Genomic DNA, 22,258 nt, shown 5'->3' on the forward strand with positions numbered 1-22,258 from the left:
AATTGTATTGATGTTTGTAGCAATCAATAACTTTATTATTAGTTGCACCTGTGCTCTAATGCTGTGTCAGCACTAAATTACACGAATTGGCTTGGAATCTTGTGTAAATGAAAAAGATCAATCATAGGGCCAACAGTCTCTGACCATGACTGTGAAAATTTGTAGTTATTTAACTGCATGCACATTTACAGTATAAAGGTTATCAGCTGAAATAACAGGGAGGGTACGCTTACTAAATATTTATCCTGCACAAATGATAAAAAAAAAGTTTTTGTCTCCTGCCATTTGCTGTTAAAATGCACACTACAGTCTTTTCTTCAGCAACCTGTATATTATATTTTCATTTTTTTTTAAACTCTATATGTGGCCAGACTGTTTATTATGATTAATGATTTCATTGATATTATGTATTAATATATTCTCTCATTAATTTTTTCTTATCTTGACTTGTAAGATTGAACAGATACTAAATGCATTTAAATTGTCCTATATGTTTTATACAATGACAATAAAGATTTTTAATCTATCTCGGTCTATTTTGTGAATGCTGTGTAAACTACAGGTTGAACCATAAATACGCAGGACTCAAACTATCAGAAACGAAAGCCATCCATCCATCCATTATCTATATTGCTTCGTCCATTAAGGGTTGCGGGGAAGCTGGAGCTTATCCCAGCATTTATCAGGTGAGAGGCAGGGTACAGCTGTCCATCGCAGGGCCAACACAGAGAGACAAACAAGCATTTACGCGAATTTGCATGAAAATGCATGTCTTTGGATGGTGATAGGAAGCCATAGTACCCAGGGAGAACCCCCGCATAAACGGGGAAAACATGCAAACTCCACACAGAAAGGCCACAGCTGGGGGGAGGTTCGAACCTTGAGGGGGGTGGCTTCCTCCCGCCGTCCAAAGACATGCATGTTAGGTTAATTGATTACTATAAATTCTAAATTAAATTAAATGAGTGCGAGTGTGAATGACTGTTTGTCCCCTATGTGTTGGCTCTGCGGTGGACTGGTAACCTGTCCAGGGTGTACCCTGCCTCTCACCTGTTAATGCTGGGATAGGCGCCAGCTTACCCGCGACCCTTAATGGACCAAGCGGTACAGAGAATGAATGAAAAAATAAAAAATAAAAAAATAAATAAATATTGAAAATATATTGAAAATATATATTGATTGTTTCTAAAACTACTCAACAACAACGAAGTCCTTCTTTTTACCCATTCTGCTTCTCACTTTGAACCATAAATATACTGAGTTGCTGCCATGTGACTGACTGAGAAGCTTTTTGTGTTAAGAAGCAGTTGAACAGGTGTACCAAACAAAGTGGATGGAGAATTTTCCCGCATTTAGTTGTCCATATAAGTCATATCGGTCTTTTAATGGGTAAATGGCTCCTCCTGCTGTTCAGTTGCTGCAATATTTTGAAAAAAGAAATACCATGACAGTTCCCTTCTGGATAACTACGGGGTGGTTAATTAAATACACAGGAGGCGCATTAGGACCCTGCAATTCAGGATATCGTAGTCTAAAGCATGAATAGGAACCGTATCATAGTATTATGAATATGTTATTTTTTCTTTTTGTATCATTACTGACGATTAACTTGCGATCCAACTAGCTCAAATCACCTGCGACTGATGACTTTCTTCGTACAGATGTTTAAATCGCTGTGGCAGCGGAAAACCAAAGCGGACGAAACATGCCTGCTGTCACCGTCACAAGAGGCGGGATCTTATTTGGAGTGACGTTTAAGAATGGCCAATCACATGTCTCTATTTCAGATCAGTAGCCAATCAAAATGGGTTAGGCTGTCCAAAAACTTGACTGTGAGAACCGGGGCAAAGAAGGAGGATATCTGAGGAAGCGTTTGAATTATTTTTGTCTGACAGCTTTAAAACTGAGAACCTACATATCAGTGAACATTGCAAAAAAGATGAATCTATGTGAAAAAGGTAAGTTAGAAAAGTTTTGGAGGGACCTAGTTGGATTTTGTTTTGTCTGCTTGTCAGTGTTAATTTGTGCTCTCTTTTTATCCTGTTATGTAAAGCACTAACGTTACTCCAAAAAATTATTGTTTATATTTTGGCTTTTATAAATAAAATAAAAATAAAAAGATCTCTTGCTAGTGTCAGGATAGTAAAGTATAAAGTTCAACCCTTGTGACGCCAAGCACCCACCGTGCCGAGGTGTCTTTGAGCAACCCAAATCCCAGCTCTTCCCAGTGGAGGTTTGCAAAGATTAATTTTCAAAGCTATGATCATTAGCTTCTGATTAAGTGTGCATATTTAATTTTACTGCACACACTGATCATAGCATGTTTGCAGATGCAGAAACACACACTTGAATCCTGAAGATCTGAGAAGGACATGATACCAGAGCCCTCAGCTTCAGCTGCATCCAGGTCCACAGAGCAGAAGTAAGAAAAGATGTGCCATGCCATTCATTTAGTGTGTGTAACATATTTAATTTTGTTCCATGTTAATATAATCAAATGTGATGTTTTTGACTTTCTAGTACAAACTCTCACGTGGAGGCAACTTCCTCTGGGGCTGTCAATCACTCAGAGGATGATTCAGGGAATGAAAACAGACAGAAAAATGTGGTAGGTTTTATCTACTGATGCTCATACAGGTGGTTTTCTGCAAAAAGCGTAGCAGAGGACTAGCATTGGAAGACTTTCATTGATTAAAGCATGTTTTGGGATTATATTTTCATACAAATAGACCATTCTTTTAGAGATAATATTTAAATAAACGTTCAAAAAAACACAGGTGTAAGTAAAACCATTAAATTCAGTTGTTGGCTTAGATGTGAATACTACTGTTCTCTGTTTTTTCTGTAGAGTGCATATGTGTTTGTTAGTTAAACAGGAAATTTGATAACAAGACAATTTGATGGCAAAAACTTTTTAATTTTAATATGATGTCTCAAACAAAACAAGTGGTTTATTGGTGAAGTTACAGTTCTAGAAATGCTCACATTTATAATAATTTTAAATCTAGGAAATTTTTCTACAAAAAATTAGACACCATGAATCACCTCATGATCTAAAATTGCAGAGACGCAGGAAAAGGGCGCACAAATTCTTGGAGAATGTCACACGCAAAAGAGCCAAAGCCAGCTGCAGCAGTGCGACCAGAGCAGGGGGCCGACATGGTAAACAGAAGCAGGTGGAGGCCGTCACTTTGTTTGAGGTGATCACCATGGGCAAGAATGCCATGCAGGTGAGCTGGCTTATCCCAGTAGTGGAATTCTGGTTTCATGCAAGGTCTAAAAATGGGATGTTTTTGATGGTTTTTGTTTCAACCTTAGTAATCTGAAAATTAGAAAACTTGGAGATGTTTTGGGCATCTGTGGCTTTCTTCAAGTTTCTCAGCTAGAAGGGCTACTGAGCATTGCCATTCAACAAGGCTGTATTGCTGGAAGTTGACAAACTTATCAATTCCCTTTTGTTTATGCAAAGTGGATTTTTATGTGTTTCTGATATGGGTTCATCCTTTTGTTAGAGCCATGTTAAGATGGCTTCATTTTAATGTCAACTTCTGTATTTGAATTTTACCTTGACTTATTGTTTGGAAAGATGCAGAGCGTTCATCTTTGATATTAAGGATGTAGTTAGATTACAATAGGTTGTTTTATAAAGGCTGCAGAGTTGTGATCCTGTAAGTAGGGATACACTAGCATCAGCAGACTGTTTAACCTCCTCACAAGTTCATCCTATCCTGTTTCACCATGAGCTATTAAGACTGTGATCCTGTACTTAAGTTATAAGTTTATAATGAAGGATTGCCTTGTAAGCAGAACTGCAGTAAATTATGTGTCTATATTCTCCATATACTGATGCTCCAGTGCATCATGAAGTACTGTAGCTACTGATCTACTACTGCTTACCAGAGCTTACTTTTGAGCCATGGTGGTGTTATATGCAGTGAAATATAATGAGATTAGGGAAGGGTTTAATGTCTTTGTTATACTTGCTAAAAGCGGATAGATCCTGTCTTTTAGGATTTTTAACTTGTCATCCTTCTTTTGGAGGACAGATATTGTTGTATGTGAACTTTTGAGGGCTCAGGGTTGGTGCAGTATGATTGAGCTGCCTCTGTTGTGATGCCTGAGCAGGTGGTAATAGATGACTGGATCGAGGCCTATGTCACTGACAGAGACTCTTCTCTCCTCGACCTCATCAGCTTCTTCATCCAGTGCTCCGGGTGCAAAGGCAAGCAGACAACACATACATGCTCATGTGCAAACACCTGCCAGCACACACACACACATACACATGCAGAATACACAGAAGTGGCTTCTTGTGTATCACGTTTTATTTTTTTATTAAGGTGTGGTCACAGCAGAAATGTGTCAGAGCAAAGAAGACAGTGAAATCACGAGTAAGATGGTTGAGGAGCTGGATGAGGTATAAGTATCTGTGTTATTCTTGCTCCTCCTGTGTTATATATGTGGCGTGTTTTAGCACATTTTAACAGTTTGTATGATTATGTGTTTCAGGCTGCTGGTCTGCAGTATAAGAAGTTTCTGGCTTTTCCATGGATCCTCACAGTCACATGGCCTCTGGATACAGTCAGTACATTCTTATGTGTCTTTCTCTATTATATGATCATTTTGTGTGTCAGTCATATGGAAGGTCTTTTTGTTCTGCCATTCCTTTTATCGATGATGCATTAAAACCAAAATGAATAAGACAATTCATTGCGGAAGTTTCACAACTACCATGTGTACAGCAAAGATACAGACTTGCACTGTGAAAGAAATTAGTGTATTTTTTTAGTGACGACTTAAAATGCAGTATAAAACATATTATTTTATTTGCCAGCAAATGTTCATCTTTGCCACTGGCTGCAACACAAGCCCAAACCATAACTAATCTACCGCCATGCTTAACAGGTGTAGGTAGGGGTGTGCTTTTTATGAAATTATGCACTTTTTTTTCTCTAAAACACCAATTGCATCTAGAAAGTTAAATTTTAACTTCTTCAGTCCACAAGACTTAAGGATAATTAGACTTGATACTAAAGTTTGTAGTAAACAAAACAAGTATTATAATAAAGTTCTGTAATAATGTGAGCCATACTCTCAGAAAATCCATTTAGACAAAAACAAACTGTCAATGAAAAATTAAAATGTTTGTTCTCTGGAATCAGACAACAGATCATAAGGTTAAAAAAACGTATTTACAAAGTTGTACTTAAATATTACAGACCTATTGTTTGAATTATATTGAAAATGCAACTATGATTCCGAGAGCTGCAACTTAATATCCCTTTATTTCTTGTAGAAGAATGAGCAAACACTTCTAAGAAATCTGTTAGAAACTTTTACAACATTGGATTCATGACAGCTACATCAGGTGTTGCTGCTGTCTTCTTCAAACAGGTGCAGGCACCTCTTGTTTCTCCTCATTCTTTTCACAACTCCCACAGTTAGGGTGTAACCATCAGGAAGGTCACACCAGCACTTATATTGTTGACTAAATGAACATCCATGAAACTAGGGATTGGTGCACACACATATCTCACAAAAGCTAGTTCTAACCAGAATTAATCAAACACCTTCCAGTAACATCTTGTTCAAATTAACCTTCATTTGGGGGTGCAAAGATCAAAAATCTGTTGAGTAGTGGGGGTTTATAAAGTTATTTAAGCTGCGGGTGGCAGTGTGGCGCTTTGAAGGTTAAAGATCCCAACTTGAAATCATCCTCCTGGAAAGTGTTCACTTTCATTTTTAGTGCTTTGTGTACATAAAAGCTACATGTCATCAAGACACATTACACTTGATTTAATATTAGGATCAAAGACGTAATCAGATTACACCGTTTCTAACATCAGCAGGTCACTTCTGCTCTTAAATGTCACTCTCCCACTTCCACCCTCTCCACTGCAGGATAGTGCGGAGTATCCTCTCGTGCAGTCCGGAGCGTATGGCCGCTGGTTTCACTCTGAGTTCTGTGACTTCGTCTCGGTGCTGGTGGCTCAGGGTCAGGACAGCGTCATCTTCGACAGCTACCTGATGAACACCCTCATCTCGCTGCTTACCGAGCTGTCAGACTCGTACGTCCGAGCATTCAGACACACCTGCACGCTTGCAGGTAAGAGATGAGCAACAAGAACATGCATCTGTTGATATGTTGAATAAACTAATCTGCACTCTTTTCTTATAAGCGGTGAAGCTGCTGAGCTCTCTGGTGGGTGTGGCTCTCAGTCTGAGCGTTGGGATTGAAAACAGTCAGAAACTGTATGATGTGCAAAGGGCAAAGACGGCGAGACAAAAAAGCACACAACATCTGGAGAGGATACAGAAGAAGATCACAGAGGTAAGTTCCACGTCACCTGGTACATGGTACCTGTATATAATGCAGTTTGGAGGAATTTGTGTTTTCTTTGTATTAATGATTTAAACTCTGACGACTGCCTTTCTTGTTGTTACTCAAGTCGCAGGAGAGGCGGGCAGAGATTGAAAGCATGTTGGATGTCATTTTTAAAGCAGTTTTTCTGAAGCGATATCGGTACAGTATTTCTAGTATTCCAGTTTTAGTCTGTATTAGAGTATCGCTGGATTAATTATGCACATGATTTTTGCAGTGATGTTCTCCCAGAAATTCGCTCTATCTGTATGGAGGAGTTGGGTTTGTGGATGAAGCTCTACAGTTCTGTGTTTCTTAATGATAGTTACCTCAAATATATGGGCTGGATGATGAACGACAAGGTGAGTAACAGTAGTAAAAGGTTATTTGACTGCTCTTTGTTGTATTTCAACTGGAGATCAGAACTAAAGATGCTCAAACATAAAGGAAAACAAGGTAAATATTCATGTATATCATCTTTACAGATACCAGATGTGCGTCTCAAGTGTGTGTTAGGTCTGCAGGGCCTGTATGCAGATCCCCTACTGCTGCCTAAACTTGATCTGTTCACCACTCGCTTCAAGGTAATCGAGCCTCATAACAGTTCCTGTGAAATCAAATTTGCATTTTGGGTGTTTTTTTTTTTACAACCCCAGTCCAAAAACAGAATGAGATGATTTGCAGATCTCATAAACCGATATTTTAGTCTCAGTAGAACATCGAAAAAACTGCTCAAATGCTGAAATACATTTACTATTTTTTTTAAATATAAGCTTATCTTGATGTGTCAGGGTTTGGACAGGATGGTGTTCACCACTGTAGCATCTTTTATTCTTTTAGTAACAGTCTGCAAATATCTGGATACTGTGGAAACGATTTGCTGGATCTTTGGGAGAAGATCTTGTCTGGTACAGGATTGAAGCTGCTTAACAGTCTAGGTTCTTCTTTGTTATATTTTGGAAATCATGATGCACCAAATGTTTTCTTTTGGTGAAAGGTCTGGGCTGCAGGCAGGCCCGTGCAGCACTCAAACTCTTCTACCACAATGCCATCCTTTAGTTCTAAATTAAGTTTGCAGTTTATTATTATCTTGCTGAAATATGCAAGTCCTTCCCTGATCAAGACATCATCTGAATGGGAGTATAAGCTGTTCTATAACCTGTTTGGAGTTTCCAGCTCTGATGTTGCCTTTCTAGATATGCAAGTTATCAAAGTCAAGGTCAAATTTATTTATATAGCACATTTCCCACAACACATGCTGCCCAAAGTGCCTTAAAATCTAAAGTTACAACTAAGTAAATAAAATACATGACAGTCATACAAGAAACAATTAAAACAATACAATAAGAAATAATTAAAAACAAGACTAAAAACAATAAAAAAAAATTAAAACAAATACATATTTCAGTCACTTTGTGCTAAAACCAGTCAATGAAAGTGGGCCTTCAGTAGAGTCTGAAAATGATCCAGTTTTTAAAGTTTCTAAAATTTAGAGGCAAACTATTCTAGAGTCCGGGACCTGCTACAGGAAAGGCTCAGTCAGTTCCATAGGCAGGTATGCACCCTCATACCATCAAAGATGCAGGTTTTTGAACTAAACTCTGATAACAAGTCAGATGGTCCGCCTCCTCTATAGTCCAGAGGAAGTGGCATCAACAATTTCCAAAGAGAACTTACAATTTTAATTTGTTTGCCCACGGAGGAGTTTTTCACTTTGCCTCAGTCTGTTTTATATAAGCTTTGGTCCAGTGAAAACGGCTGCATTTCTGGGTGATATTCACATATGGCTTCTTGTCTGCGTGATGGAGCTTTAACTGGGCTCAGGAAACTTTGATTATAGTCATTCATTTCTGGTGGTGTTGCCGAATCCATGAAGTGATTTCCTTAACAGAGTCCTGTCTGTTTGTAATGGAGTGCTGCCTGAAAACCTAAAAATCTCAGGTAACCAGGGCTGATTTTCAGCCTGGACTCTGAAGTACAGAGATTTCTCCAGATTTCTGGAATATTTCTAATATATGATATAATATAGAGAATGGAACGTTTTCACAGTTTTATAGTGAGGAACATTATTTCTTTATAACATTATTACATGAATACGCACCACAATTTTTAGATTCAAATTTTAAAATTCTGCTTAAAATTTTCCTTCTGAGAGACTTTAAGGTGCTATTTTCATACAGAGTCATGTTACTGACGTGTTGCCAGGTCACCCAATTAACTCCAACAGCTTCCTCCAGCTTTTCACTTACTTTTCCAGCCTTTTGTTGCCCCGGTAACAACTTCTGTAAGACATGTTGCTGCCATCAAAGCATCATCAAGATGAGCTGATATTTTTACTGAAATATTAAAAATTACTTACTTTTAACATTTGATATGTTTTTTTTCCAATAAAATATTGGTTCACAAGATTTGCAAGTCACTGCATTTAGGTTTATTTTCATTCTACTCAGCAGCACAACTTTATTGGAATTGAATTTGTATATTTGATGAGCTGTACATCATCTGTTTTCTAGTATCTGGCCTAATAATAACAAATAGGTTTAGTAGTTGTTTAAATTAGTCAGTGGTAAATTTATTTGATACTGGAAATGATGTTGATAGGAGCATTAAGACAGATTAAAACTATAAATGATCCTTAAAGTTTGAGTTGCATAGTACAGCCGCAGAGCAAAGTCTTTGTTTTTATTAGTGCTAATCCAATATCTGTGTGCCAGGAGCGGATGATCTCCATGACGCTGGATAAGGACAGTGAGGTGGCGGTGCAAACCATGAAACTACTGGTACTTGTTTCCAAGTGAGTTTGTTTTTTATATCTGACATTTTTTCATCCTGCCGTTGCATCCTGCATCAAACTGGTCCTCATTCCTCAGATCATCTGATGATGTGCTCACTCCAGAGGATTATAAGCAGCTTCTCCAGCTAGTTTACTCCTCCCAGCGCCCTCTTGCGGCCACTGCAGGAGAGCTGCTCTTCTCAAGGTACAAAAACCCTTTTCACTTAACAAACACTCACTTAACTATTTTTTTTTTTACAGTGGCTACTTTTTGTCTCTGCCAGGCTTCTCCATGCCGTAGTCCCTGCATCTGATTCTCAGGATGAAACGAATGAAGAGGAAGCACACAGACAACAAACATTTGCCAGGCTGAAAGCTCTGCTGCAGTTCTATCAGGAGTCTGAGGTGAAAAAAAAATTAAATTTAAGGCTCTAAATTGAGTTAAAAACTGCATTCTGGTTGCATTCTGCATTATCAATGTGTTCTATTGTAATAGTCAAACTAGAGTCTGTTTGTGTACGCTTTCAGTTGCACAAGCACGTCGTGTACCTGGTGGACAGTCTGTGGGACTGTGGTGGAGCTCTGCTGAAGGATTGGCCCACAGTCACATCTGCACTGCTGCAGGACCCCTCCCCAAACAGACAAGGTCAGAAAATATCTCTGTGGAAGATGTAGATAAAACAGATAGCAGAGATTTTCAATTAATCAAAGCCTTATACCTAATTAATCATAGTAAAAAAAACAACATATGAAAACTGAAATTGATAGTTTTTTTTAATACAGAAAGAATAAAAATGATGTTAACTCACAAGCCACATCTGTCAAAAACACCACTCATGGTGAATTTAAAGTGAAACATGTCTAAATGAGATGTGCTAGTCAAAATACCTCAGATTGTTAGTCTGGTCCTGCTCCTATGGTGGGGGGTGATCCATTCTGGTCTAATCCAGTGTTGGCATCACTGGTGAATGAATGTGGATGAATGTTCGGTGGTGGTCGGCGAGACCGTAGGCGCGAACTGGCAGCCACGTTTCCGTCAGCCTGCCCCAGGGCAGCTGTGGCTACACACGTAGCTTACCATCACCAGGTATGAGTGAGGAGTGGATGAATAATGGATACACTATGTAAAGCGCTTTGGGTGCCTTGAAAAGTGCTATATCAAATCCAATCCATTATTATTGTTATTATTAAGCTCACACCAACCCACCAAATGACTAGAAAAATCCTTGATTGGCAGTTTTGTTCTCTGATATATGCATTTTCAATTCAACAAATTTTAAGGATTTTGGAATAACTGGGGAAAAAACAAACAAACAAACAAAAAAACAAACTAAAGAACACCAACTGGAAGTTGGATTACCCAGTAAGGATATAAAACATTAAACAAAGTGGTAGTAGAGCATCATTAGGTCATTTATTTTTCAATTCATGTGAACTATGCACATTGTGATGAGTTATTTGTCAACAGAGACAAACAAAGCAACAAGGAAAAAAGTTTTGATCTTCTACTCTAGAGGCACGTTGAAAGCTGCATGATTTGTAGTTAAAATTGAGAGGAGATAAAAATGATGATGCTGGATGATACTTAGCTCAGTGATACATACCAGACCTAGTGGTTCCCAGTCACAGCATCTTAGTTGCCATTTTTCAGATGGTAGTGACTTAAGACATCTAATTAAGCACTGAAAAACTTATTTCTTTACGTATTTGAAACATTTTATAATATTCTTTGGGGTATTTTTGATGAAATGAAGAGTTTAAATTATTTGCAAATTACTGCATTTGTCCGGAGGTGAATAACTGATGGACCGAACAGAAGCCATGATATGAATGAACTAATAAACAGGAAATGCTGTAGGGCTGGAAATCAAATACATTCCAAAAGAAATCCAAACAGAAAAATAGACAGACCTGGAGGAGAAAAATCAGAGAGCAGAAAGCAAACTGGTAGACATGACTTGAAACTGGTAACTAGATGATAATAGATATAGTATAATGAGGTGAGGAGCATGGAATAAGGTGTTTGACTTGATTCAGCTCTCATGTTAACTTGACATGGTATTTGTCAAGTTAGGGGTGGTTTTTCTAATTGGGGGTGGTTCTAAACCAGAAACTGGAGTGGTCTTCCAACACAGATACAGCATACAGGAAGAAACAGAGTCGGCTTTTCTTCCTTCCTCTTCCTGGGGGAGCGTCACAACAAAGACTGTAGGGGTCTGGACCAGCTGGTAAAAAAGGCCAGTTCTGTGCTGAGTAGGGAGCTGCATTATTACATGACTGTAAAAGATAGTTTTGAATGTTATACTTATGATGACTGTCCACTACGACATGAATAGATTATACAGTATTTAAATCATAAAGGTATAGCACTTGGATTGAGTTAATATTAAAAGACTGTTTGTGTGTGTTTCTAGGTTTTACACCCGCTGAACAAGCAGTGCTTGTGGAGATCCTGGTTGCGTCTGCACGTCAGGCCTCAGAGGGACCGGTGCTGGCCGGGAGGAGCGGAGCAAAGAAGGTCAGTGTCTTAGAAAGTTCTGACAAACAATAACTAACTTTTAATCTGATGAGACAGCAGTCTTTAAATGCTAACCTGCTGAATAAAGTGTGTGTTACAGGTGATGAATGCAAGAGAAAAGAAAACTCAGACAGATGACTGTCTTAAGCTCACTGAGCATCTTCTTACGATGCTTCCCAAGTTACTCTCTAAGGTATTCATCAGCTCGAGTTGTTTCTGTGTTCAGATGTTTGTGCTGCACTGTTAAACTCTAGCCTCTATGTTATGACCATACTTATGCTTTATATTTGCATTATATATATTATATATGCATTATATTTCTATAGTTTTCATCTAGCGGGGACATCGTTGCCGCCCTGATCAGGATTCCTCAGTACTTTCTGCCTGAGTGTCCAGAAGCTGAAAACACGCAGGTCTGCACTGCTTCCTTTTACTTTACACAAATTATATCATGAGAAATTATACTGAAAATGTTTTTTTTTTACTTTGATCTGAAACATGTTTAGGTCTAATAGCACGATGGTACAGTAAAATATTGAGGCCATAAATATTTACACAATAAAAAAAGTCACATTTTGTAATGCAATACCTTAAATTCAATGGTTGATTGTAGGTCTCTGGTACACATAAAAATATTTCAGAATAGTGATGATGAAATGACTCAAGATAGATAAAATATTTAAATATTTCCTAGGTATTGCTCATTATGGCAAATAATTGACTTCAGTTAAATTAATTCGTTGAACACCACCAAAAAAAGCATCCCAGACTCTCTACCTGTAGAACTTAATTATTATAACATATAAAAGGTGACCTCCTTTTTGCAGGTAGTTTCCAGCCTGATGGCGGAGATGGCTGCTGTTTTGGACCTCCACTCGGGCCCTGCAGTCCTGGAAGCAGCGGCCCGAACATACCTCAGTCTGTGTGCAGAAGGGGCAGCCTGGAGCTCTGCAGCCAGAGCCGCCAGAGACTCTCTGGTCCAGCGATGGGTGGGCCAGCTGACAGAACTGCTGGAGGACTCGCTCAGGGTGAGAGGCACTGTTACGCTGTACGGCCAAATCAATCTACATGGTTGTAAAGGTGCTTTTATCCTATGATTTAGTGTCTTATAATGTCTGTTGTTTGTTGTCACCTGCTATTTTTTTTTATTTAATTATTTTGTCAGTTTTTTTTCTTTTTTCTTGTAAAACATTGAATCGGTTTACTTCTTTGGGCCTAAAACCATTCAAACAAAACACTGAATACCATTGATATATGGGCATGCTACATATTAAATACTAACAAGATCATTTATTTCTCCTTCTCATTTGCAGGGCGGCAGTTTCTCTGCTGATGAGGAGAAGCTCAAAGAAATCGTAGCAATGCTGAAGAAACTCAGAGCTTTTCACAAGTAAGATCTGGCATGCCTACGCGATGCTCGGTGCAACCACAGTATCATGAGTCTGATTTTTCTTTTTGTACATTCTAAGTGCTGCATATGTTTTCCTCTTTTTTTGTCAGCTGTCATGACCTCAGTCAGTGGAGTGTGTTTGATCTGCTGTCTCCTCTGCTGTCAGTGGAGAGCAGCCAGGGAGGAGCGCCGCCCGAGGTACCATCACTACTCGCTGAATGACCAGATGTGGCCACTTTTTCATCTTATCATTCCTCATGTCTTCCATCTTTAGTCTAATCCTCCGTTTTGGTCCACAGGTGCTGGAGGAGGTGCTGCAGTGCTTGTCCTTCATCATGCTCTGGTCTCTCAACACGAGCAGTGAAACTCTAACCAGCAGAGTGAGTTAACATCTGCTTTATTTCCAAATAAGTTGAATTTGTTCAGATTTTTCAAAATTTTATTCAAAATTTAAATTTTATTCAAATGTTTATTGATTATCTTAGTCTGCCATTTGGGATCTAGAATTTGATTGGTGAAATAATTGTTTTAGCACATTAGGGTAAGAAAGATTAAGCCTAGCTGAAGGTAATAGAAGTAAACAAGAGTAAAGTTTCTGTGAGAGATGAGACTGTTGATATTTATGGATGAAATGTAACACATTTTGTTATTTTTTTAGGAGAAGGCTGTGGCCCAGAGGCTCCAGCTGCGTCTCTTCTGTGAGAGGAGTCATCACTGCCTTTCCCACTGCAACCACAGCGTGAGGATTCAGGTACAACAGGAAGCAGCAGTTGAGCATTCTGCCGTTTTCTGCCTTCTAGCCTCTCTGACCTCCTCTCATTCTCCTACATCAGGCTTTTCTGGGCGTGTGTGACGTCCTGACAGCTCATTCGTACCAGCTGCACATGTGGGATCCCACCTGCTTTGGTCCACTGCTGTACACACCCAGTCCCAAACTGCAGAGGGCACTGTTGGCCTTTGTATGCTCGCACGTCTTTGCTGGCCTGGATTGTGACAGCCAGAGCAAGGGTAAGACAGCAGCTTGTTTTCATTTGTATCTTTTTAACTGATTGCAGGTTTCATAGATATTTGCTGAAGGTGTGTATGTATGAACATTCACAAGGAGTTTAAAAGCTAATCCAAAGATAAACCTGTGTGCAGTTTACACAGAAATGACTTCCAGTGTAACAACACTGTTAGGCGAAGTAGAAACCATCCACTGTGTCCAGTAGCTGAACTCATTTTTCCAATATCATAGATTCTGGATTTTCCTCATAGGGTGAGAAATCAGCTGTTATTTTTTTCCTTTGTTTGTTATAATATAGATTACATATTTGGTTTGTAAATACTGTAAATAATAAGTTAGGTTGTAAAATATACATTAATCTTTTCTATAATCTATACATTTTTGGCAAAGCAGACCTTGAACTCTTTGGAGTTTAAATATTAACTGAAACCATCTGAGAAGGAAAAATAATTTTGTGGAATCTGCGTAGTAACTCTAACATCTGCAACTTGAAAAGGAGGGAGGGGGGTGACAAAAGCCCAGAGTACAAAGAACCTACTGTTTTATTTTTAGTTTTGTTTGTAAGAGCTTAATTGGAGAAGTAAAATTGGAATATTTCCTTTAGAAGTGCAGAGAAGTAAAGTAGCATGGCATCCACATTAAAATGACCAAAACCAAAATACTTTCCATTCCTGCAAATAAATCTCTGCTGTTGCACAGTAGGTGGCACTGTCACTCTGCCGGTTCGCTGAATGAGGCAACGATTTCCTGCAGCAGTTTGCTGTGGTAAAAACATGCAGATATTAAATGCACGGCCACGCAGTTGGAATCATAAGTCGCTACAGAGGTGCCTGCAGACTGTAAATGTGTTCTGATTTCCAACCTGACCTGACAATTGACCCTCAATTACAAAGGAAACCTTGTTAATTTCTTCAGACTGAAACAAGGTTGACTAATTTGTATGGAAGCATGTTAGTCTTTGTTATGCAAAGTGATGCAGCTTGTAAACTGATGACAGCAGTATGTCCCTGTCTGTTTTATAATGAGGAAAACAAGACTGACATGTGGGAAATGCATCAGGGGTGTTTTATTTCTAAAGTCCTGCAGGTGAACTTATAAATTTATTCACTATAACCAAAACATTTTATAATCTTTTCAATAGCTCCTACTTTCGCAGACTTATTGCGTCCAAATATGTGGAAGTTCAGGGAAGTTAAAAACTGTCCTGGTGGGAATCTCTTAAATGTTCAACCAAATACAAAACAGGATTTGGGTTTTTGAAAATGTAATAAAAATATATTGTTTTATTGGTTTTGCCTGGTAACCATTTTGTTATATAGACAGTGTTTTCTATTAGCTATTGGATCAGAGATCACTCAGAGGGCAAGAGTACTGAGTTAAATCATAAAATCAGGGCAATTTCTTTCCGTGAGAAAATTCCATTAACTCTGGCTCACCTCCGAGCCTTTTTTATTAGCCCTGTGAAAGATTGAAGCCACATGGTGTCACAACCATAACTCCATTCTGATGTTATCTTTGATTTCCACCTGCTAAAGCCATTGTCCCGAAGCTAACGAAAACACTCCCTCTGGTCTCTGCTTTGATTTCTTATGATTAATCACGCTCCCTTTCCTGTTGACCCCTTCACATCCAATGGCATGCTTCAACTGCGTCCTGCTCCCTCAGTCAGTGAAAACTCTGAGGTGGACAGGCTGGAGGACCTTCACAGAAGAAGAAATATGCTCGCAGCCTTCTGTAAGCTGATCGTACACGGAGTGCTGGAGATGAGCACGGCAGCTGAGGTCTTCATGTACTACATGAAGGTAAAGGTTAACTCCCTAAAGAAGGAATCTGACTTCCAAGAGAATCACACTTATTCACTCTCCTGGTGATTCATGGAGAATTTTAAAACTGTTTTCAAGTTTCGAAAGGATTGAGTTATTCTAACAAAATTCAGATAAAAAAAAAATAAAAGAAATTCAAACATTAAAAAAGGGGAAAAAATACCAAATATATTTTTTCTTCAAAGTTTTTACTACTTTAATTGACTTTGGCAAACAAAACTTAAATCAAATATTCAAAATACTGGCATTATAAATATAAATATCTGTATTTTTAGATATAAATGATGCAAAGCCTTTAAAAAAATGAGTTTTTTTTACTTAGAATGTTTTTTATTATTTTTAAATTTTTACACCAATTTTATTTGACATTCAGTCACATAAAAAAAAGTAAATGACAATGATAATAAACCCCTCATGCTCTAAAATGACTGACATGCAGCCTGACTTTTTTGCCTTATTTGTATATGAATATGTGACCAGACACTTTCTCTAAATCCACTTCGCAGCACTTCGCAGCTGCCTGTTCAAACTTGGCTAAAATCACACAGACTCTTCAGAGTATTTTGTCTAATGGTGCAATTATTTTATCAGTTGCCACGACTAATCCCACTCTAATGTGATGTCATTGTTTTATTTAGTTTATATAAAACTTTGCCTATTCAGAATCTGTTTTTACGGTACATCTGAGTCAGAAATGTTCAGCCATAATGTTGACTGTTTATTTTAGTTGTGAAATTTTCTATATCATATAAAAATGTATCATTAATTCATATACATGTTTCTGAAAGGAAGCAGAAGATTTTGGTACAAACATTTGATAAAAAAATATAAATATATATTCAGCAGCAACTTGGATTATTTTAATTTATCCTAAAAGACTATAAACAATAAAGGATGTGAAGTTGATGTCATGTTTTGGCTTGTTTAGATACCATGTTGTTAGCTTCCTTGCTTTCTTGGTTTCTGAAAGCCTAACCAGGCAGCGGCATCTGTTTCTAACCATAGTTGCCTGGTTAGACTTCTTTTTTTGTTGTAGAAACAAAGATGAGAAAGAAGATACTTTCCATTCAATTCTGCTTTCTGGAAAGTCATCTCAGGGCACTTTACAGACAAAATCAGTTCAAGCCAATTTATTATGATCCGATGAGTGTTCACCAATTCATAAAAAAATTATGGCCTACCTAAGAAAACCAATTGAATGCATCGAGTCTTGACTTTGATTCAGTCCCCTAGCCTGAGCATGCATGGGGTGGTGGGCGACAGTGGAGAAAAAAAACAAACAAAAAAACCCTTCCTTTTAAACAAAAAGGAAAAGCCTCCAGCAGAACCCGGCTCAGGGAGGGCAGCCATCTGCCTCGACCGGCTGGAGGTGGAAATGACAGGAAAGAGGGATTGACAGGCACCACAACTTTTAGCCAGAGAGACCTGCTGAGAGAGAAGAGGGGAATACAAGTTAATGATGCCAGTGCTGTCATACATTTATACATGGAAAATAAAGAGCAGAGAGAAAAGGGAAGAACTTTTAACAGGAAACTGTTAAAATGTCAATGTGTTTAACTGCAACACTGATTTAAAAATTAAAAAGCTTGTAATGTGCTGAAACCTGAACCCCTGCAAAATCCAACTTTATGGGAGCTTTATTAATTTTTTATTTTATCAAAATTAAGTTTTGTTATTAAAATGTTTTCTTTCAATGTGTAGATATGTTTAATATGTCTTGTACTTATCAGGATTAAATATTGAATGCTATATGATTGTAAAGGCTGTTTCTACTGTTTAAGTTGAGAAACAATTTCCTTAAGTCAGTTCTATTTTTTCTCATCCAAATCAGTGCAAGCAAGAATATGTTTTTTTTTTTTAAATGCTTTATTGGTATTTATTTTACAAGCAAGAATATGGTTTGCATCTAAATATACAGGTGCATGATGTCAACTTCACATTCTGTTTCATGTTTTGTGCTAAGCTAATTGACCACTGTATGCCTTTCAGTACTGAATATTTAATTATCTAAAAATAAGTAAATAAAGAAAAAGAAAAGAAAATCACCATAGCCAGCAGCTACTTAGCTTGATTTTACTTTCCATAAAGATTTCAAGCTATAGAAAATGGCTAGCTGGCCCTTTGTAAAAAACAAAAACAAACAAACAAACAAACAAAAAAAAACCTGATCAGATAGTCCATGGCTTTTTTTTAAATTTGTATTTGTTTTCCCCAGATATAAATAAGTCAAAGTAAACATGGGGTAAAAACTTTGTGTTAGATATTAGGAGGCTAGCAATGAGGACACAGTATAAACAGTGGGACAAAAAAGAATTTAGTCAGCCATTATTTGTGCAAGTTCTCCCACTTAAAAAGATGAGAGAGACCTGAAATTTTATTATAGGTATACCTCAACTATGAGAGACAAAATAAGAAAAAAAAAATCCAGAAAATCACATTGCCGTCAAAGGACACCAGAAACAAAATCGTAGACCTGCGCCAGGCTGGGAAGACTGAATCTAGGTAAGCAGCTTGGTGTGAAGAAATCAACCAGGGGAGCAATTATTAGAAAATGGAAGACATACAAGACCACTGATAAGCTCCCTCAATCTGGGGCTCCACGCAAGATCTCACACGAGGGGACCTAGTTAAATGACCTGCAGAGAGCTGGGACCAAAGTAACGGCTACCATCAGTAACACACTACGCCGCCAGGGACTCAGATCCTGCAGTGCTGGACGTGTCCCCTTACTTAAACCAACATGTCCAGGCCCGTCTGAAGTTTGCTAGAGAGCATTTGGATGATTGGGAGAATGTCATATGGTCAGATGAAACCAATATAGAACTTTTCAGTAAAAATTCAACCTGTCGTGTTTGAAGTGTCTGAGCTGCATCCAAAAACACCTACCTACTTTGAAACATGGGGGTGGAAACATCATGCTTTGGGGTTGTTTTTCTGCAAAGGGAACAGAACGACTGATCCTTGTAAAAGAAAAAATGAATGAGGCTTTGTATCGTGAGATTTTGAATAAAAACCTTCCATCAGCAAGGGCATTGAAGATGAAACGTGGCTGGGTCTTTCAGCATGACAGTGCTGCCCGGGCAACAAAAAGGTGGCTTCGTAAGAGCCATTTCAAGGTCCTGGAGTGGCCTAGCCAGCCTCCACATCTCAACGCCATGGAAAATCTTTGGAGGGAGTTGAAAGTCTGGGTTGCCCAGCAACAGCCCCAAAACATCACTGCTCTAGAGGAGATCTGCATGGGGGAATGGGCCAAAATACCAGCAACAGTGTGTGAAAACCTTGTGAAGACTTACAGAAAATGTTTGACCTCTGTCATTGCCAACAAAGGTATATAACAAAACATTGCAATGAACTTTTGTTATTAACCAAATACTTATTTTCCACCATAATTTGCAAATTCATTGCAACTCAATGTGATTTTTTTTTCTGGATTTTATTTTTTCTGGATTTTTTTTTTCTCATTTTCTCTCATAGTTGAGGTATACCTATTAAAATTACAGGTCGGTCTTATCTTGTGGGAGAACTTGCATAATTGGTGGCTGACTAAAGACTTTTTGCCCCCCACTATGTATATCACATAGAAATGAGAGGTTTTCAGTGTTAGCATGATGCAGAGCTTGAACAGGAAATTAGCAAGTTTAGCACATAATGCCCCTTAAACAGCTGATTTTTTACACTTATGCTTCAGTTTTTTTTTTATGAATATTGAAATAAACAAATAAAATAAAAAACAAAACAAAGAAGCTGATCTTTAGAGTGTCAATGGGTTTTATTATGACTAAACAGAGCTAAGCTAACAGTTTCATTTGCTGTTTTTTGCTGTGCTAACTGGTCAAATTCTACCTCATATTTTGCATCACATTAGTCACAACACAAAACAAAGGAGAAATTAAACTAGATTAAAAATTAACATTACACACACACACAAATAAGTCAATAAGTCAACAGTAATAATTAAAACAGATGTGTAAATGTGTAGGTGCACCATCCTGTATAAATTTGTCCCTTTGTCCCCCAGTATTACAGTGACTTTGGAGACATCATCAAGGAGACAATGTGCAGGACACGGCAGATAGATAAAATCGAGAGTGCTCGTTCTCTGGTGCTCTGTTTGCAGCAGGTAAATTTAACCCGTACGTATGTGAAAGATTCAGCCATGCACAGTCACTGTTGAGCAGAGCTGCTGAGGTATTTTTCTCTGCTCTCTCCAGCTGTTTGTGCGCCTTAAGCGTGAGCAAGATAGCGGTGGCAGGGCTCACCCAGGAGTCCAGACTTTCACCAGCATTAAAGAGCTGGCCAGGCGATTTGCTCTCACTTTTGGGGACGTTGTCAAGTTTCGTGAATGCGTTGTCATGATACACAGGTCAGTGAGGGGCCCTCATATCGTGTGTTTTTTTTTTGGTGTTTAACTATTCTTTACTCAAGCTTTCGTGTTAATGTTTAGGAATGGCATAGAGTTTGTGTTCCAAGAATTTAATCAGTCTCCAGGCACAACTACACCACCGTATCTCTCCTATCTGACCATCCTCAGCGAGTTCTCCAGCAAACTGCTTAAACCAGACAAGAAGACAGTGTAAGTGCTGCAAAACATCAGGCAATGTAAGGAACTAATAAATATATTTACTCTTACTTTTATAAAACTGTTTTTGTCTGTACAGGCTCTCCTATCTGCAGAAGCACACTGCTGAATATATAATTGACCTCAGGGAGGAGTGCTGGCAGCCACTTATCTATTATCGTGCATCTTTACTGGCTGCAGCTGAAGCAGAAGATGCTGTATCATACGTTAGCTCAGACAGGAGGCCCAATCTACACAATCGCTCTCCTTTCTCCAAACAGAAACCAGAAGGTACAGCATTATGTGACTCAATCACAGAATCAGTGTCCACCACAGTTAAATGTTTTTCTTTAAAAAATATTTTTCCTTACAGTGAGCAAGTCACCGTGTCCATTTAGTCCGGTTGACTCCAAAGTTAGTAAAGGTCATAGACTGGGTACCAGTCCAAGGTGAGGGCTTTTTCACATATACATTTTCTGGACTATTTAGCTAATCCCAGTCATTTTAATCATTGTACCCTCACTTGCTCAGTCATCAGGAGAAGATGGGTGATGCAGATCCATTCTCTGTCCCCCTGGAGCCTCCAGCGAAAAGCCTCAACACTGAAGGATCTGTCCTCAGTATCACCAACGAGCCAGATGATGGCACGGTGGAGGTTGAGCTTTAAGTATGAAGAGGTTGGAGGGAAACTGTTCTCCTGTTTGAACACCTCACGGAACATCTTTCTTTATTTTGCACCATGTAACCGTTGTCTTCTCCATTATGATATGCTAACCTCCAGGCTTCCGTGTTTTGCTAAATTTCTTGATCATGCAGTATTTTAAGCTATTAGACAGAAGCCGTCCTAAAGGATGAGTGTTCATAGTCTATTTCTCTCATTCCAAGACCAAAACCAATTAGCTGAAGGTTTATGTTATATAATTGCAGTGTACACACAGTACAAGTCAGACCTATGAAATCCTTCCTTCTGCCACAAATACGCTGGTTCACCAATAGTTGGTGCTAAAAGCACTGACCTGACATGTACAACGTATTCCAGTTTTAGCATATTATGTCCTATATTTGCTAAAACTAAGGATCTCTGTTTTTATTCAAATAATCAGGCCCAATTTAAAAGCAAATAGTGGTAATCTGCTTTTCGAGATTGACTTTTTTTTCAGGAGAAATGTCTAGATTTAAGAAGGCCAAACTCCTGTGGCAAGATTTTGTAAAGTACTACAGAAGAGCGAGCTGCAGCAGATGGTTAAAACAGTCCAGGACATCATCTGCACTAATCTGCTGAGCATCAGTAATATTTATCAAAATTTTGACCAGATTTAAATAGATTTAGCACTTATTGCATAAGCCAGGGTTTTAACTGTATGAGAGCTGGAATGTTCCTCACTTTTGCATCACTTTGGATAAAAGCTTCTGCTAAATGTCCGTTCAAAAGAAGCTAAAAGACTAAATCCACCCTTCCTGATTACAGGGTCTGTTTTTATTTTTCTCAGGCTGACATTACAGAACTTTTACGTTTCTGACTTGATTTTTCTTGTTTTGTAAGAAGGGGACTACCTCTTAAATTCTGTTAATCTCTGGATGAAACAGACAGGATGTGAAGTCAACAGTCAGTTACATATCATTATCGCTTTTTTTGATGAGCTTTGAAAAATATCTGCTTCCATCAGGTTTTTATTACTCATAAATGACTTTAAATTAAGGACCATTTGTATTGTTTGTATGGAACTATTATCTTTAAAGAACAGTTGTACTGTAAACTGTACTTGAATGTTGCAGGGGACATTAAGTTATCTTTATCCATTTTGGATTATACTCAGTTTCTAAAATTT

General features: G+C 38.3%; 1 protein-coding gene across 5 annotated transcripts; it reads left to right on the forward strand.

Annotated features, from left to right (window-relative positions):
- Nucleotides 1–1,672: 1,672 nt before the first annotated feature.
- si:ch211-269e2.1 (cohesin subunit SA-2) lies at nt 1,673–22,241 on the forward strand. 5 transcript variants are annotated; one of them, XM_042001466.1, is made up of 32 exons: nt 1,673–2,233; nt 2,331–2,422; nt 2,521–2,608; nt 3,066–3,230; nt 4,126–4,222; nt 4,341–4,417; nt 4,510–4,581; nt 5,902–6,106; nt 6,180–6,331; nt 6,450–6,523; nt 6,600–6,723; nt 6,847–6,945; nt 9,076–9,155; nt 9,232–9,339; nt 9,419–9,539; nt 9,663–9,780; nt 11,549–11,652; nt 11,741–11,845; nt 11,979–12,065; nt 12,480–12,680; nt 12,966–13,042; nt 13,153–13,240; nt 13,342–13,422; nt 13,701–13,793; nt 13,876–14,050; nt 15,714–15,850; nt 19,890–19,991; nt 20,083–20,234; nt 20,316–20,444; nt 20,530–20,720; nt 20,803–20,878; nt 20,961–22,241. In XM_042001466.1, the coding sequence occupies exons 2-32, from the start codon at nt 2,373–2,375 to the stop codon at nt 21,094–21,096; spliced, it is 3,564 nt and encodes a 1,187-aa protein (XP_041857400.1). In that variant the 5' UTR covers nt 1,673–2,233; nt 2,331–2,372; the 3' UTR covers nt 21,097–22,241. The 5 variants fall into 5 exon arrangements, with proteins under 5 accessions (XP_041857400.1, XP_041857401.1, XP_041857398.1 ...); XM_042001467.1 differs by having other exon boundaries at nt 1,673–1,958; nt 2,133–2,422; XM_042001464.1 differs by having other exon boundaries at nt 1,674–1,958.
- The last annotated feature ends 17 nt before the right edge of the window (nt 22,242–22,258 follow it).

This window comes from Melanotaenia boesemani, chromosome 12, assembly GCF_017639745.1.
Source record: "Melanotaenia boesemani isolate fMelBoe1 chromosome 12, fMelBoe1.pri, whole genome shotgun sequence".
Lineage (NCBI taxonomy): Eukaryota > Metazoa > Chordata > Actinopteri > Atheriniformes > Melanotaeniidae > Melanotaenia > Melanotaenia boesemani.

What these genes read in the sequence shown, in the direction of transcription:
- si:ch211-269e2.1 (XM_042001466.1), top strand. Translation starts at nt 2,373, where the DNA reads ATGATACCAGAGCCCTCAGCTTCAGCTGCATCCAGGTCCACAGAGCAG. An exon ending in CAGAAGCTGAAAACACGCAG is followed by an intron (nt 12,066 to 12,479) that starts GTCTGCACTGCT and finishes TCCTTTTTGCAG; the next exon opens with GTAGTTTCCAGCCTGATGGC. An exon ending in TCTTCATGTACTACATGAAG is followed by an intron (nt 15,851 to 19,889) that starts GTAAAGGTTAAC and finishes TTTGTCCCCCAG; the next exon opens with TATTACAGTGACTTTGGAGA.